General features: G+C 33.1%; 1 protein-coding gene across 1 annotated transcript in view; it reads right to left on the reverse strand.

The window, feature by feature from the left end:
* Positions 1 to 11,048: 11,048 nt before the first annotated feature.
* gek (serine/threonine-protein kinase gek) overlaps positions 11,049 to 18,825 on the reverse strand; it is a 135,029-nt gene continuing 127,252 nt past the window's right edge. The window contains exons 42-44 of the mRNA XM_089649444.1: positions 18,095 to 18,194; positions 13,388 to 13,490; positions 11,049 to 11,181 (exon numbers count right to left, since the gene is read on the reverse strand). Coding sequence (XP_089505570.1) covers positions 11,071 to 11,181; positions 13,388 to 13,490; positions 18,095 to 18,194 — 314 coding nt within the window. The 3' untranslated portion in view covers positions 11,049 to 11,070. The remainder of the gene's footprint in view (positions 11,182 to 13,387; positions 13,491 to 18,094; positions 18,195 to 18,825) is intronic.

Here is an 18,825-nt window from a genome sequence, read left to right on the forward strand (position 1 = left end):
AATTAAAAGTGATGAAACAAAAACTAGGTTAAATACATAGTTACCTATGTAACCTATTTAACCTAATTTTTGTTTTATCACTTTTTTCGGTGTGTTGAATTGTCATTTGATGAGATACCCGGTCACCGAATTTTTCACTAATTATTTTTATATGAAATGACAAAGAAGTGAGGTGGCAGTAATGCTTATAATACATTTGTCTAATAAAATATGTTTTTTTTTCGTTATCAGTAATTTTAGTTCAATGTTTCGATGAAAAAACGTAAGATGGGCCATTTTTAAGTTTGATTTAAAAAATTATGTTTCTTCTTAATAAAATTTTGTATTTCATTACCTTTCTAAAACAGTTTTTAGTTTTCTGATAAGTTCAGAAATATCCCATTTATTTGGACTTTATTGAGAAGCAGAAATACACACAAATTCTCCAACTCTCTGACAGCATCATTAAGAAATATAACGGTCAATATGCCAGAGGCCTCAAGGGTTGATAGGGAACATTTGTACCTCCTGGTGAGGGATTAGTTTAAGGGAAATAAATTAAAACAGCGTTTTATTGTCAAGTCGAAGAAAAGTTCTAAATATATTTTAATACAAAATGTACAAGTAGGAGATAATTTGATAATCACAATAAAAAAATACAAGTCATATAAAATAGTTGAAATACTGGTCAGAGAGCAATAACAGACGTGTTACATATAATATAACCAGTAATGATGATTTCTGTTCAAATTTTATCACTAAAAGGATAATTTTTCATTTATTGCAATAGAATGATTAAATAATTATAAGGAGACCGAACGAAAATGAACCCAAAGAGATGCATTCGTTACAGTTAATAACAAATAGAAACAAAATCAATATATAAATATATCTATTTATTTTTTAATGGAAGAAATACATTTCAATGGCGTTTATTTGTGTTTTGGTGGAGAACAGTGAGATAACAGATGTAAATTTAACATATAGACATAATTTAGAAGAAGTTTGCAGCAGTCTAGGGGTTAAATCATTTGTAGTACTTAATGTTGCGCCAATAATACAAAGAAAAACTAACTAATTGCTCTCTTTGACACTTACATAAATAATTTTAACACAAATTCAATAAATACACAAATAAATCACTTAAATTTACAATATTCATAATTATTATAATAATAATTGTGGTATATAAACTGGTACAAACACAAATTATTGTATTCTCTCTCCATTAAGGGTAAAACATTGACATAGAACATCACAATCAATGACCAAACAGGTTAATTATCAAATTATTAAGCCGTTATAAAAATGTCACAGTTAATTGTTATTGATGTCACAATTTAACATCAAAACAATCTAATTTTTAATTTTCAAACTGTTAATTCTGATTTAACAAACCTCGGCACTAGCGACTAAATTCTAGTAAAATTAATACAAAATCTATGATTCAATCGAAGCTATAATTGAAAATGTTGTTTCAAGTGTCTCTATTGATTCTCACAAGTGGGTAAAACAGGTAACGATTGCCCACTTAAGAAAATTTTGACTTTGAATGGGTGTAGCTACAATAAATAGTTGCATTTTATTCAAATAATTATCGATCAAATCCTTTCATCGATTATATTGAACCACTCAAACGATTTTTGACATATTATGGCAAGTTTGTAAAGCGCCTTGACCGATCGCTTGCCATAAATTGCCAAATTTATGTAGAACTGGGACAAACGGTGAAATTTAGATGTATTCATTTGCTTTAAACCGCAGTAAGCAGTTCATGTTTCTATATTAATATTTTAAGGAAAGATAGCTAAATGCACACTGATTGCCCACTTGTTCATAGTGATTGTCCACTTTAGTTATTTGATAAAAATCATTATTAAAAACGATCCTAAGATGGTACGCAATTATTTTGTTTTATTATCAATAATAATAGGTAAAACATTAAGATAATATAAGAAATACCTGCAAAATGACAATAAGGCAGTTCATTTCACACTAAACTACTAGAGACATCTGTTAGTTAAGATTTCGGTGAAAATTTGCATGTGTTACTGTTAGTGAGCAAATGACAATCAAAGTGAGAGTGGGCAATCACTAGTAGCGGGCAATCATAGTCTAGTTTACCCTATTTATTTCAAATTTATAATCACTGAAAAAATTGAAATTGAGAGAAAAATGAATTTACGTTAGAATAGTTAGATTTTTTTGCAATTTATAATTTATATCTTCGATTGAATTTCAGATTTTGTAATACTTTCCCTAGTACTGTTATAATTTGTAAATAAATCGGTTAGATTTGTGTTAGTAATTGATCACTAGATCTGGTTAATACGTTCTATACCAATGGAAAAGCAACAATATTAAGCTATGTATTTTAATTAGTTAAGACTTAGCGCAAAGCTTGGTAAAAAATTCACTACTTTCTCTGTATGCCATTCATTTTATTATCACTAATGTTAATAAATATTACATAATTAATTGTTTCATAAATCTAAAAATGGCCAACCGTCGAAAGGAATTCATTAAATTTTACATTTCTTCATAAGGCGTATCATAATTTCGTAAACGACATACAGATTAGTTCTAAATACAAACCGCGCTACAATAATAAATTGTTTAAAAGCGGTTCGTTGTTAAATTTCAACCGACCCGTGCGCATTATATCTTAATAATTCATCATCAGACATATTTAAACATTTCAGAAAAATTTATTACCGTCCGTCCGTTTACAAGATACAAAGAAAATAAATTTATTAACGTCCGTTCGTTTACTAGATATGAAGAAAATAAATTTATTACCGTCCGTCCGTTTAGAAGAAAGATATGAAAAAAAATGTATGACCGTCAGTCCGTTTACAAGATACGAAGAAGATAAATTTATTACCGTCCGTCCGTTTACAAGATATAAAGAAAATAAATGTATTACCGTCTGTCCAGTTACAAGATATAAAGAAAATAAATTTATTACCGTCCGTCCGTTTACAAGTTTAAATAAAATAAATTTATTACCGTCCATCGTTACAAGTTATAAAGAATAAAAGAAAAAAAATCACATTTGTACAAATGGTCCTTATAATAACATAATTATACAAAATAAAATCAGATAAGTTTTGTAAATTAAATAAAATATTTCATTGTTTATTATTAGATGAATGCTGTTGTAAATATTATGTAGTTTTTAGCGTTATCGTACAACTGTGGTAATCAAGATTTCAGATATAATTTAATTCAAACACGTTCAATTAAGGTTTCCATTAAGGTTTGGAAAGACCACCATTCAGTTTTAAGAAAAAGCAATTACCTGTTTTGAAAAGCCATTATCAAAATTACTGACAAACTGCAAAAGCAGTTTAGCAGGTTTAAATTGTAAAATAAATACTAAAATTTTAAATAGATGTTTGGTGGTAAATTTACATTACGTATTTCATCTATAATGGATAAAATGCGGATATTCTTTGCTTTGCATCTTAATTAAGCGGCAATATTCATATAAATTGAATTTTCAAATCGTTCTTGACACATGTGTGCGCTAGGTAATCGCTTTACACAGTTAGCAGTAAGCATTATAATCTGAACCAAGACTAATCGAAGGATTACTGATTGATTCAAGGTCTTGATTACCAAGTTTGAACGATAGAATTAAAAACATTAATCAGTTAGTACACGGAAAACAATAAAAAAAACATATTGTTAATATATTATTTGTGTGAGTTTGTTTGGAATGTCTAACTGAATGCTAGATGTATATTATAGTGCCGGGTAAATTAGTTATTATACACTTTATAAGTTACCTATCTAGGAATCAAAACTAAAACGAACATAAAAATTATGTTACAATTGACCATGCGACGAACTATGAAATAGACTTTTGCAATTTGTGAAATTAAATTGTGTAGCGTCCAATTGACATTTTGTTAAGTGACCAGATTATTATTAATAATGCATACTTATAAACATTTGAAAACCTTGCCAATATAAACCACAGACAAAATTAATATTATGACATTGTATTTATCATTATTGTTAGTTGGGACCATAGATAATAGAAACAAAGTGAGATATGACGATATGATAAACTGCATAGACTATCAAAATGTTTGGTTTGAAAGAAGAATCAAAGGCGGTACGCTGCTGTGCGTAGATGCAATTTACACAGATGGGTGAACAATGCTAGCGATATGCATTGTAATACTAATTATGGTTCACGGCACTCCATCTTTGTTTCTATTATCTATAGTGTGGAAGCATTTTGGTGGTTATGATTTATAAAATGGCTAACTTTTTCAACCCCTTGGTAAAGTCTGGTCACTTTCTTACATGACTATGTAAGCTTATATAATATGAACTTACTGTTAATTGTATAAAATTTGCCAAAAATTCTAAACTTTAAACTAAATCCCCATCAATATGTATGCCATGTTTTATGAAGTGTAATATTGTTACGTTAGGTTAGGTTAGGTACTTTGTTAGTAGATTCTACTCAATATTTTATATGTTTTTAAAGTGTATATGTTAACGGAAATGTATGTAATCCGTCATTGTATTCAATTCCTAGGAAATGTATGTAGTTCCTAAAATCGCACGGAAATGTGTGAAATAAATTATATTCAAGCACAATTCCTAGGAAATGTATACATTTCCGAGGATATGTATTTGCTAAATAATTTTTAAAACAATATTTTATACATTTCCTAAATAGCTTCGGAATTGAATACATTTCCTAGGAGTTGTATACCATATATAGTTGTATATCATACATTTCCGGTAACATATACATAATCAAAATGAAAGTTGAGTTTATCCGCAGAGAAGGGAATAGACAGAGCTGCCCATAAGGGCGAGGGGAACGAACAAACCAAGTGGCGCAGAGCAGAGGGAGTGGCGTGGGCGTGTAATAAAGAAATCTGATAGTATACAGGCACCTCGCATAGTGGCGGCTTTTACTCCCAAAAACGGGTGGTGCGCTAAAAATATTGCCAATCTATCCCTATGTCAGGTCAGGTAAACCTGCAGGGAAAGAAGGGCACTAGCAAATAGCAATTTTGAAGCTTATATCGACCTGCTGGAGTGATCAGTATGCGAGTTGGAAACTAAAGTGGCGCCATCTCACCGTAGAGATTACGAGGCATCGGCGAGCGCCGTTCAAGTTTCGGAGAAATTTCAATACTATGGTCAGCATTCTCACTCAGCGTGTATAGATAAATGATGATTGAGAAAGATGACGTTTCTCGATGAGCGATATGGAATTCGCTCGCACCACGTGACTTATGACCAGTGATACAAGGAACGAAAATTCGAGCCGGTTGAATTTAACTTAATTCTAATAGTATTACCCTTATTACTGTTATTTGCTTTGATTTAATTAGTTAGTTTAGTTATTTGCGATGATACATTTATATATGACGGGTGATAATTATTATTTTTAGATTGACAGAAATTTTGGGAGTGCGTTACTCCAACGCTCCTAAGAGCTAGCCGCCACTGCTCGCATTGTAATATCACCATTTAGTGCGCCAAAATAAAATCTGCTTACGAATTACTAGTTCTTTTTACAAAGGCACGCAAATTGCTTAACTGCTTATCCCAAATCGGCCAAACAAAGTTTGGGCTTGTTTCCAAAATGTAATATTTAGTTGGACACATTTCAAATGCGTTATATTTTATCCGCAACACTCAATTTTAGCGTCGCTATGCCTGGCGCTTAGTTCAAGAAGAAACATTTAGATCCTGCGTAGAAAAGTCCCACAATGTACTGCACTGTCAACCTAGCTTCACGAACAAGAACAAACTCCCTTTGATGGTATGTATAAATTTATGCTGTGCCATGTACAGACAGTTGGGGGTTTTTAGAATCATTTAATAGTAGCTTCGTTAGAGGGACTGCAAATCGGTGCCTCACTTTAGCGAGCTTTACTTTTCTGTTCAACGTACGACCGCTGTCGTAGATTATTCAAAGCATTCTCGGACCCTCACGGTGTCAAAAATATAGTCACATGGTTTGTTTCCAGCTCGTCGAAATGATATCAGGAATTCACGTTAGGGCAAATCTATCTCTGCTGATGTCAGTGAGTTTATCCAATAGATTAATGATTTGTTGACGGGAAAACCGAATGGTTTGAGGTTAGATTAAGGTGTTGTAAAATGATCCAACAAGGGATATAATTCTTACATTCAACTGAATTATTATATCCATTTGGCTTCTTGTACTGATCTTGGACTGTATGTATTGAAATGAAATCTACTTCTACTGTATTGTAATAAATTGGCATACATATCCTAGAGTTGGTAACTGCACTAAATATATGAATTACACTTGCGTGCCTAGCATTCTAACTAATGAACATTGTACGTGCAAAAACTTCAACATTTTCACTTCAATTCGTCGGGAAACTGTACTGACATTATGTGACACACTGTTAATAATCCCATCGCCTAGACCAATATAATCTAACTTCAATGCATGTAACTGGTACTAGTGCAGTATAGAATACCCTTACCTCCGACAGGAGAGGGAATTAAAACAAGAATTCATTAGCTGGATTGAAAGATGGATCTGGGGCAGAGGTAGGATGAAAGTAGACTGAAAAGTGTAGGAATGAGATCTCTGAGGCATATGTGTGGTAAAGCTTTTTAAGACCGTTTTTTAAATGAAGAGATCCAGAAAGAACGTAAGGCTGAAAACGAAGAAAGGAGTGTAAAGATTATATATGATGCGGAAGACGTGACACGATTAAGTGAATCAAATATGTACTTGAGTGTGATCATGTCAAGCGTCGGAATAACAGAATGAGACGATGTATGAATGTGAATGAAGCAAGAAGTGTGTGCCGAGAAAGAGATGTGTGGCTGTCTATCCTCTCTTCCGGGAAACCTCGGATAGGAGAAGGTTCCATTTAAATTGATTAAACAGTTTTGTACATAGTGACAGTATAAGTTTCCGTTAGAAATATTTAAAAAAGGTTATTATTTTTATTTGAATATGAAATAGGTTTTTATATAAAGCTACTTGTATAGCCTATCTTCTTATTACCTCCATACAATTATCTGATATAGTCCAATTCTGATATTCTTTATATTATTTATTTCAAATTTAACAATAAAATGTTAATAAATTTAAAACTTTTCAAAATTGGTGGTAATTTTAATATTTTTATACAATGCCTAAAAATCTCAAATATTTTATAATAATTACTATTACTTTATATATTTTCAAAAACACTGTAAAATTAAGACAAACTTATTAACATTCTTACTATTTCAAAAAGATTTATTTTGATATATGTAATGATTAATCATGGTGGCCACAAAAAGATTCAACGTAATTTTTAGGTTTTCAGGTCAGATATTTTGTAATTAATTTGTGAAGATTTATAAATATTAAAGTTTATCAGGGTGGCCCCTGCAAACATGTTTATAGTTATCAGGGTGGCCCCCGCAAACTTATTTATGGTTTATCAGGGGAGCCAACCCCTCAGGATAATTTGTTCGCTTTTGGGAACAGATCATATAGATCTCATAGAAATCGTTGTCTCCCTTATTGTCGTGATAAAAGATATGATCTAAACGGTGTTAGAAAGAGAAAACACCACGCTTTATATTCAAATCTAGCTATAAGTAATTTTACATTAAAAAAAATTTGCTTCCATTTTGAATTAAAAATTTTAATACTTCAAAAATTATATGTTTATATCTAATAATTTAATTTGAAAGCGTATTTCATCACCTTTCAAAAACAGTTTTTAATTTTCGGATACGATTTATTTAAATATTCCATTTATTGCAAGGAGGAAATACTCCGACCTTCCGACAGAATATGCCAGAGGCCTGAGGGATTAAGTCAGCGATGGCATTGGTTTCTATACAAATCTACATCGAAAGCATTTCTATTGTGTTGTGTATTCAGTGATTCCAGATATTTTAAATTTTATTGCCAGATATTTTGAAACTTTAAAAGAATTTAAAATACACAAAATTGGGAAATTGGAACAAAATGTAGATAAAATTTCTGATAAAAAAACAATTTTGGCTTTATGGAGTTTAAAAATATCAGTTTAATAAGCAAAATTTTAATATGTATACTAAACGGGAACAATTCACTGATTTCTGTAAAAAAAAAAAAAACCAAACATCTCCCAGATAATTCACGGTTTTCTGGTTTTCCTAGTTTGTGGTCACCATGAATAATGTTGTAAAATATACCCAAATTGATTTGCTCGCCGCCAATAGTAAAAACTGACTTCAAGTAATTTTGATGATAAAAGGCCATACAGATTTCACAGTAAATAAATAAGAAAAAGGTACATATTATAAAATATAATTTATAAATTATTGTGTAATACATAAACTGTATTGATTTAAAACCATTAAATGCAATAAAAACTACATATTTAATTATTATTGCAAGTTTAAACATAATCACTAAGAAAAATAAATAATTTAATTTAATTGAACTAAATTTTGTTATATAAATTCCTAAAAAGAAAAGTGGCACATTTTCATTAATAAATAAATAAAAATATGCATGTATTAACACCCTCGTCAATCAAAGTACTCTTAAAAATATAAGTCAAAATAATTTAAGTATAAAATAAATTTTAATGGTAGGGTATATATTTTCAAATGCTTAAATAAAAAAAACTTAAATTAGATTACTATGTTTATATAATGTGTAGTTTAGAATAGGTATAATACAATTGCAAAAAAACTACTAGTACATAGTTATTATTATTAAATTTATAGGCGAGATATCTAGATTGAAAAAAGTGATAATTATAAACACTTGTAAAAATGACTTATTTTTGTCGAAAAAATCGCTTTTGCGCAGAGGAAGATATATACACAATATTTTAAATTTAGCCTTGTTCTGATAAACTCAGAATTTAAGTCAATTTTATCTTACTTATTTTTTTTCCTGAATGATAATCAATTTTATACAGAGCCTGTCTGGGGCCTAGGAGTCTTTATTTAAATTGAATATGACTAGAAACAAACTAATTCAACACTTTTTATTTTTGGAACAATTTGATGATTAAAACCTCAAATTGTAATATTTAATCATCAAAGACTCGCAAAAGAAAAAGAATCGGTCGCATCTAGGATTTGAACCCAGGACCTCAGCCTTGCCAGGGCGTTGCTCTACCACTGAGCTAATTCGACTCTATTTAACTCTATCATACTTTGCCTAAGAGCTACCCACATTATTTTCATTTTCTTAACACATATTTATCTATGTATGAGTGCAAGATTCTACCCCAACTACACAATCAAGATAATATATCCATTTGTAGGGAATAACAACTAACAGTAATAATTCATGCGGAATATTCCTTTTTGCCGCTGGCAATATTTAGCGGATCGCCGCACTGCCTCGAAGTGTCGAGCGCTGGCCGAAAGGCCATTTTAATTTAATTCTGGATCTGCCTGCTTTCCTTGACAGTTCGTTTGGTTCTTATTCCCTAATCCTTCTGATGAATTTACGTTGATTCGTATGTAATTTTATGAGAACAATATAGTTCAATTATTTCAATCAATTTCAATTATTTATAATTTGGAGTCACGTCAACCATCAGCACGATACAACCATACATTTTTAAAGCCCCCGAGAGTCTGAGGTCCTTGGCTCGATTCCGAGATGCGACCGAATCCTTTTCTGATTTTTCCATTTCACATTTTTCATTTGAGAGTCTTTAATATTGTTTTCAATGATTAAAATATTATAATTCGACACTTATTTTCAAAGCGTCATTGTATCAAACTTCCTGAAAAAAAAAATTTACCAATTTGTATGTGGTCGTGAGAGTTAAGCACATATCTTTGATGATCGAAGTCTCCCCATATTACGGTATACTTTAATATATATAATATATATTGATAATTGTAATTGTACAGATTTAAAAAATTATCTGTGCAGTTAGGGGCATCTCCTACTGTAGATATTGCATCCACTATACACAGCACTGAAGCAGTAAACGAATTCAAGAACAAGGAACGCCTTCAAATATCAGCTGTAGTTTTTAATATTTCCTACAAAAAGGTATATAATTTCCTCTGTGCAAACCGGATTATATTTCTTGTGACAATTTTTAAGATATAGATTGTAAGTAAATTGATAACTTTATCAAAAGTCTTGTACAGACAGCAATTTCATACATGAACACTTCCTTCACACTAACAATGGATTGAATCACTCCTTTACAAAATGCTACAAGTGCAGAAATCTATTTTATTTCAGATATGGTTTGAGATTTTCACGGCCTGATTTATTTTTGAGGAATTATGCCGTGTTGCGCTTCCCCCTTCTTTAGCCAAAGTTTGGGCGGTCTTACATCCATCCACCATCAAGGCAGATGTCCTGCCACGTGTTACAGTGTTCATCATCAAGGCAGATGTTCTGCCACGTGTTACAGTGTCCATCATCAGGGCAGATGTTCTGCCACGTGTTACAGTGTCCATCATCAGGGCAGATGTTCTGCCACGTGTTACAGTGTTCATCATCAAGGCAGATGTTCTGCCACGTATTACAGTCTCCATCATCAGGGCAGAAGTCCTGCCATGTGATTCCCTGATTATGAACACTGTAACGCTGTCCGATACATTGGCGTAAAGACAGAAGAAGCGCAACATGTCATAACAACCCAAAAATAAATCTCGATAAATTTTATTTTAGTATAACCGAGAGGAACAGTTTGAAACTGGTCTAGTTTCAAAAAATGTGTAGAAATAAGTTTTTGATTATAATATAAGCTTATTTAATATCTGCATTGTAATTTTAATTGGGATAAGGAGTGATTCAAACCAAATCAGTTCTAAACACTGAAGAGAAAATCTGTGCCCTGGAAATAAAGTAAATTTTATCTTACTTAGGGTGAAATTGATCAAAAATTCTTTCTTATTGGCTAGATCAGTTTTCTTTCAAATCTTTATAGAAGACACTTCTACAGATTTTCGGTTCAATGTTTCCAAATGATTATAATATATATATCCGCTGTACATGAAATCTCCGGGCTAGATGGGCAGTGGGTGGTGGCAGTCGGGGGAGGGAGAACGAGTGAAATGGTGGTCGAGGTGAGCTCGCAACGAGGTAATTCCCGCTTACGACTCGTACCCCGGCGACATCCTGTCTCGCTCGGCGCTCAGGCTACGCCGTCTCGGAGGGGACGGGTTTCCCGAACTGTCTCCGGAATCTACGGATCTGTCTACCACCTGAAAAGTAACAAAATTACCATTATATTAGTAAACATGTTCATTACACCAATATCACAACTTCATAACTAGACAGTTCCTGTAGCTACCATTTTTATATCTTGTCATTTTTTGTTGACTGTTTTGTTCCTAGCCTAGTATTGATCTAAACCACACGCATTGTAACAAAATGTCAGACAAAATATCAGTCATATGTAGACCGCCGAGGAGTGCACACTAATATAACTAGAACCCGCGCAGAAAAGCAAAGTTCGTTCAAGTAAGGTATCGATTTGGAGTGCAGTCCATTGTGAGACTTTTCTGCGCAAGATCTGAATGTTCATTTTCAACTGAACCATCTACAAATCGGGTTGCATAACTCAAAAATGAGTGAGATGAGAAAATTATAACACATTTGCAAAAGTTTCTAGCTAAATAGTGTAACAAAATATTCGATTTTGAAATGAGCCAAGTGTTTTGTTTACCCATTTGGGATTTGCAGTTAAGATTTTTACACAGGCAGCAATTTGCGCACCATTGTAAAAAGGACTAGGTAATTATTTGTAAGCAGATTTTATTTTCGAAGTCTAGGTGGTACTGATAGGACAATGGGAGTTGCCTGTATACTGTAAGATTCATTTATTGACAAATCACAGAGAGGGAGTCACCTCCCCGCTTCGCGCTCCTTGGTTTGTTCTCCTTCACCCAATGTGCAAATCAATTGTTTTGTATGTCTATGGCCAGCGCCACACTTGACGGAAATAGGCGAAAGATCCGCGACGGAACGCCAATACATGTAATTGCATATAAATTACAAATAGCGGGCACACTACGCGGAAGATCGGTCGTTCCGTCGCGGACGATCGGTCGCTCCGTGGCGGACCGCCGACTCTCGCGTCTGCTCCGTCCTCCGCGCACCGATCTTCCTTCGGCGGAAGATCGGCAATGTTGCATTCCAAGTATTTGTATGCATCGCGCCACATTCGGCAGATAACACGCGGCGACGACGCACGCACAGGATGTTCGACACTGAAAGATTTATTATCGAAGTGCAAAATAGAGTTTGCCTTTGGGACTCTAGAGAAAAGCCGGAAAGAACGGCAAAGAAACGAGCATGGGAAGAGATTGCAAAATTATTTTACGACAATTGGGATAGTGAAATAGAAACAAAACAGTGAGAAAATGGTATGAAGGTATACAAGGTATGAAATTGCACAATTTCTAGTCGAAGAGTATTTATGGGATGAACCCAATATTTACGCTTTCTTTTTCTTTCTTCTTCTAATGCCTCATAAATAGCTATCACTTCTATCGAAACCATTACGACCACACCGTATAAGCGTTGGCAGTCGACTGATAATCCTCCACTGAATATTCAGTGTGGCTGCAACGTATGGTAACGGATTGACTCCCGCGGAAGTTACGCGACGGAATTTCCGTCAAGTGTGGCGCTGGCCTATGACTATCATTGATTTTTGGCAGAGGAGATTATTTTAAGGTTATAAAAATGTTACATTGTAACTATTTTTTTTTTAAAGCGGAGACGGTTTACACGTAGTTCCCGTGAGCATTTAGGCCCATTGTGCTATCTCCCATTTTACCTCAATCCTTTAACAACAACCCAGTCCCTTTAATAAAGTTCACCAGGGTTGTCATTGGGTATGTGGCTATGTCTTCTGGTTCTACTGTATGTCTCCCCAGGTATCTGAGCCTAGTTCCCACCAGGGCAGGACATTGGCACCATAGCTGAATTGGAGTCTCTTCATCCTCTTCACATTTCCTGCATCTATTGGTGTTTTCCACTCCCAATATCTGCATGTGTCTCCTGAGATGGCAGTGTCCCGTTAGTAGTCCTACCAGTTCCCTCAGCGAGTGCACTGTCCATATCGAGTAGTTTCTTGGTTCGTCTAGGGTCTGGTCCTTTTATGAGTACTTTGGATTGTCTCTTTCCAGGTGCCCTCTCCCATTCTCCAACTGTAACTAACTAACCATCACGCCGTTTCTCCGCAAACGTAGGCAGAGAGGACGGACCGCCAAACAACTCGGTCTTAGCACACACTTCTTGCCCCATTCACATTCATACATCGTCTCATACATACTCTTCTATTATTCTGACTCTTGACATGGCCCGACTCAAGTATCAGATTCACTTGATCGTGCCATGTCTTCCTCGGGCGTCCCCGACTTCTGCTACCATTCTGCTACATTGATAGATGATTAAACCTACCTTGAGAACATCGTGCAGTGAGCTCATGCTGCCCAGACTCAGCGGTGTGATGGAACGATCAAGTAGAAGGGATCCACTGCCCTGGGAACCTCCTCCCAGCGATCTAAAATAAACACATATCATTGAAAAGCAAATATATTCCACTTATTCTGATAAAATTAAAAAATAAAAAATCACAATCTCTAAATAGTATAAAATAAAGTCGCTATCTGCATCTGTCTGTTTGCGCGCTTAGTTCTTCTGAACTGTGCAACAGATTTTGATAGGGTTTTTACTACCATTTCAGAGAATTTCTTCGGAAGGTTTATATGTATATAATTCATGGATATTATATTTATAGAAAGCAGAGAAATGTCGATGTTTAATAATAATAATAATAATAATTGGATAATTTGTAGAGCGCCGTTTTTGTGAAAAATCACCTCAAGGGCGCTGTACAATTTATCATAGAATTTAAAACCTAAAACCCGAGCAACGCCGTGTACACGTCAGCTTGTCAGTATATATAAAAATTCAGACTGCGTATGTTTGTGCTCGCAAAACTCAAAAAATAGTCGACCGATTTAGATGAAAATATCTAAGTTTGTTCTTATAAGCGCCAGGAGTGTTTACAGAGTTGTTTGAAGGGTAGAAGAAGACGGGGATACCCGAGGAATACTTAACGCAACATCTCTGCACTTGAATAAGATAATTTTTCAACAGTAAAATGTGAATTTTACAATATACTACATGAAGTGAATGGTGGAAAAGTTGAGGACTCCCGAGGAAGACATGGCGTGATGAAATGAATCAAATACTTATGTGTGGTAAAGTGTGATTATGAACGAAGAAAGGGGTGTAAGGAAAATGTATCATGTGGAAGTGAATGGAAGAAGAAGTCAAGAACACCTGTAACCTTTTTTTTATTTCTTTAGCCAGTTTTCCAGTACACTAGATCTCACAACCTCAAAACCTTACTCCAAGCAACGCCGGGCAAACGTCAGCTGGCATAAAATAAACACAACTGTGACAAGAAGAGATGAGTTGCTGAACAGAGGAGAGGCAATTTTAGATAAGGCTTGACAGAAGAGAGGATATTTGTTTAGAGAGGGACAGCCAAAGCTGAACAGAATGTACAATCTGAGGACTCAAGCATGTGGAAAAAAATTTTTGAAAGGGGAATCGTTGGAACCACAGTTTTGATGGGATAGTCCTTTGTATTGAGGCATAGCAGGCTCCCTTGGATTTTTTTTTTTTTTTTTATTTTTTTTTTTTTTATTGAATAAATAGTTAATACATAATATCAAAAAACAAGTCCTGCTAAGCCGATTGAATTGGCTTGTCAACAGGTGCTTAAAGTTAGTTTCAAATACATTTTTTAAAGTTATAATTTACATCTTACATCTACAGAATTAACAATTTTTTCATACAATATTTCATACATATTAAAATAAATATTTTTTTTCCGATAGCCAATTTTTCACCATATATTTAACCTTATTCATAGATTTACATTGCTTTATAGTGTCAGGTAATAAATTAAATATCTTCGGTATGTTGTATTCAAACGTTCTCTGTCCGTATTTATTATTAAATTTCGGAACTATTAACCCGTCATTGCGCGTGAATCTAGTACTGTATTTATGTTCTAATTTTTCTTTATGCTGCGGGGTAAATATATACTGAATTATGATTTTTTGCCATAGTATAGCCTTAACAGGTAAAATTTTGGCACTCTGAAACAGCAACGGTGTATTATGTCTCTGTTTAAAAATATTAGGGACGACTAGTAATTTTACAATTGCGTTTTGTACAACTTGGACTTGTTTCAGATTGGTTGTACTAGTATTTCCCCATATGGTTAATCCATATCTTATAATAGATTCTGCCATTGACATATAAATTATTTTAAGTGTTTCAATTGATAGGAAAAAATTTAATGTGTACATTCTGCCAGCAATTGATCTGAGTCTTTTACAGGTTTTTTTAATATGTTTGTCCCATTTGAAAAAGCAATCTACTGTAACACCAAGATAGACATATTCTGTAACTAATTTTAAGCTTTCACATTTACAATTAGTCGGGATATTTTTATGGATGCAATTAAAACTATGAGAAATAATATTAGGATTGAATTGAAATCTGGCATTAGGTGATCTTATATGCATAACTTTGGTTTTGTTAGCATTTATTAATAGTCCTGCATCATGTGACCATTTACAAAGTTGATTAAAGTCAATTTGCATGAGTTCAATTGCAATTTTTAGATCTTTATGTGATATGACCAATGCCGTATCATCTGCAAATACAAAATGTTTAACAAAAGAGAAAAGTTTTTTCATTATAGTTACATAAATTATATATAGTGTAGGTCCCAATATGGAACCTTGTGGAACTCCTGCAGATACATTCTTTGTTTTACTAAAAGTATTATTTATTTTGGTACATATTTTTCTATTTCTAAGATAATCTTTAAATAAATTTAACACATTTCCTCTTATTCCAATTTTTTCTAAGGTTTCTAGCAGTTTTTTAGAGTTAATTGTGTCAAAAGCTTTAGAGTTATCGATAAATAACACAATAACATGTAATTTATTATTTAATTGATTATTTATGTAATTGGAAAAATCTTGCAGTAATTTTTCAGTATTTTTTTTTCTTTGAAAGCCATATTGATTTGGATCTATGATAGCGAATTTTTCTATGTAATTATTTAATTTATTTGATAAAAATTTTTCGAGAATTTTTTCTAACGCAGGTAGTATACTAATAGGCCTATAATTTCCCAGTTCAATGTGTTTTCCACCTTTAAATATTGGTCTAGTAATGCTACATTTAAATTCTTGTGGAATTTTTGCTTGCTTTATTATCGTATTGATTAAATGAGTAATTATTGGCCCAAGAGTTTTTATATTTCTTTTTAAATCAAACATTCTTATATTGTCAATACCTGTGCTTTTAGAGTTTTTCATTTTTTTAACAATGTTTTCAATATCAGTTATAGTAGCTCTTGGTATAAATAAACTGTGAGGCAGTTCTTCCAGTACAATATTAGTAGCTTTGTGATTGCATTTATGTAACATGTTGCTGATGCTATCCGAGAAGTAATTCACAAAATCATTTGACACAGAATCCTCAGTTCTATCTTTTAACATATATCGTGTTATTGTTTCATCACAATCGTTTTTGGGTTTACGTCCTAAAATATTATTTATCACATCCCAAGTTTTTTTTGTATCATTAAAACAGTTTTTAAATTTATTATTATAGTAGTTAGTTTTATCTTTATTTATAATTTTATTGACAAGGTTTCGTGATTTTTTGTATTCTGTTTCATATGTTTTGTTTGTTGGTGTACTTTTCCATTTTTTATATTGTTTATCCCTTTTATTTATTTGACATAATAATTCACTGCTTACCCATTCATTTATTGCATAAGGTCGTGTTTTCGGGTTTTGCACTATCGTTTTAGAACTACTCTTGTAAAATTTATTAAATAAAGATTTTATTTTTTCATATAATGAAATACAATCCTTATCCTCTATAAGTTTACTCCAGTTATAATCTCTGATATGTCTATCAATATCCTTTTGTGAGATGATTTGAATATACTTATTTGCAAAGTCTACCTGACGTTTATGACATTTTATATTAATAGCAGTGATAAAATGATCGGCAATATTATTTTCACAGACGCAAGCTGTTATTTTCTTGCCTCTAAATTTGACAAATATATGGTCAATACACGTGCGAGTAATTTGTCCATTTGATACAGCTTCTCTGGTTACTACATTGATGCATTTAGTTAAATAATGGTTAGTAAGTAAGTTTTCATACGAAGTTACAATATTATCTTGTTCATCAAGCAAATTAAGATTTATATCTCCAAGTAAGATAATATTTTCCTTACTATTAATTGTCTCAAGATATGATGATAATTCCGTCAGAAATGAAGATTTACTGAAATTAGGAGGTCTATAGATAGCTATTATATTGACTTTAGTTTTGTCCTGGAGTATGAGCTTTCCTGATATATTTTCAAAATGTATTGATTTTAATGTTTTTAGTCTAATTGACTAGCAATGTGCCAATACTCTGACCAAACTTTGCGGGATCTATCTTGAGGAAGGAAAAAATGTCAGATAGGGGAAGGTGGTTTATGAGGGTAACAATAGAAATAGATAACCAAAAAATCTGCAATATCATTACTTGCGGTGCCAACATGTCCAGGAATCCAGATCAGAGTTACATTTTTTCCAAAACTTTCAATGGAGGTTATCAGAACTCGAATAAAGTTCGTTAGCAAATTATTATAAGCAATAATTAATCGCTTGAAATATCAATATAAGCAATAATTAATCGCTTGAAATATCAATATAAGCAATAATTAATCGCTTGAAATATCAATACAAATTGAAAATATCTCCCGAGTACAAATAAATGCCGCCGACGGGAATTGAACCCGCATCTTCTGATGTCCGGTCAGGTGCTCTGGACCACTGAGCTACGTCAGCTTATTTCCAACATGCCAAATAATTCTATATGTATTAGTACTAGGCAATTTGTATGGATATTTAGGTACTAATTATTGCTTATAATAATTTGTTATCCTTTGTGCCGTGCATAAAAAAACCTTGTCTTATAAACATTAGTTTATCATTAAAAAAATAATAAAGTTCGTTAGGTTAGTGAGATAGCAATAAAATAAAAACAGTGAAATGTATTTACCCGTACCTATCCATATTATCCCGAGAGCCGGTGGGGGGGGCGCAGTCGGGGGTGGCAGGGGGCTGCTCCTTCGGCCGGACCACTCCCACTCTCTTGGATCCTAGAAAAGAACACCTCAATTCATCAATACCTCAACTCGTCAACACCTCAACTCGTCAACACCTCAACTCGTCAACACTTCAACACTTCAACACCTCAACTCTTCAACACCTCAACACTTCAACACCTCAAGTCTTCAACACTTCAACACCTCAACTCGTCAACACTTCAACACCTCAACTCGTCAACACTTCAACTCGTCAACACCTCAACTCGTCAACACCTCAACTCGTCAACACCTCAAATCATCAACACCTTAATTCGTCCACACCTCAACTCATCAACACCTCAACTCATCAACACACTTCTCCCAAATGAGAGTTTTGTGTGACATCAAAGATATTTTTTACATCATACTCTGGTTATACCATTTACACACCTCATCTCTCTACAAATACAAAACCTCTGTACTTGGAAGAAACATTGTTGTAAATTCCTTCATCCAAAATACCTAGTTCTATCGTAAGGTAAGCCATATTTAAAACGTTTCATGTTTGCTTTCAAATTTTGTGTTAAACATATTTATTTCTAAAAATAAAATTTGAAAGCGTATTTCATCACCTTTCAAAAACAGTTTTTAGTTTTCAGATCTGTTCCATTTATTTAGATTTTATTGCAAAGCAGAAATACAC

Source organism: Hesperophylax consimilis, chromosome 30 (assembly GCF_061612785.1).
Source record: "Hesperophylax consimilis isolate HC1 chromosome 30, BYU_Hcon_1.0, whole genome shotgun sequence".
In the NCBI taxonomy this organism is placed as follows: domain Eukaryota; kingdom Metazoa; phylum Arthropoda; class Insecta; order Trichoptera; family Limnephilidae; genus Hesperophylax; species Hesperophylax consimilis.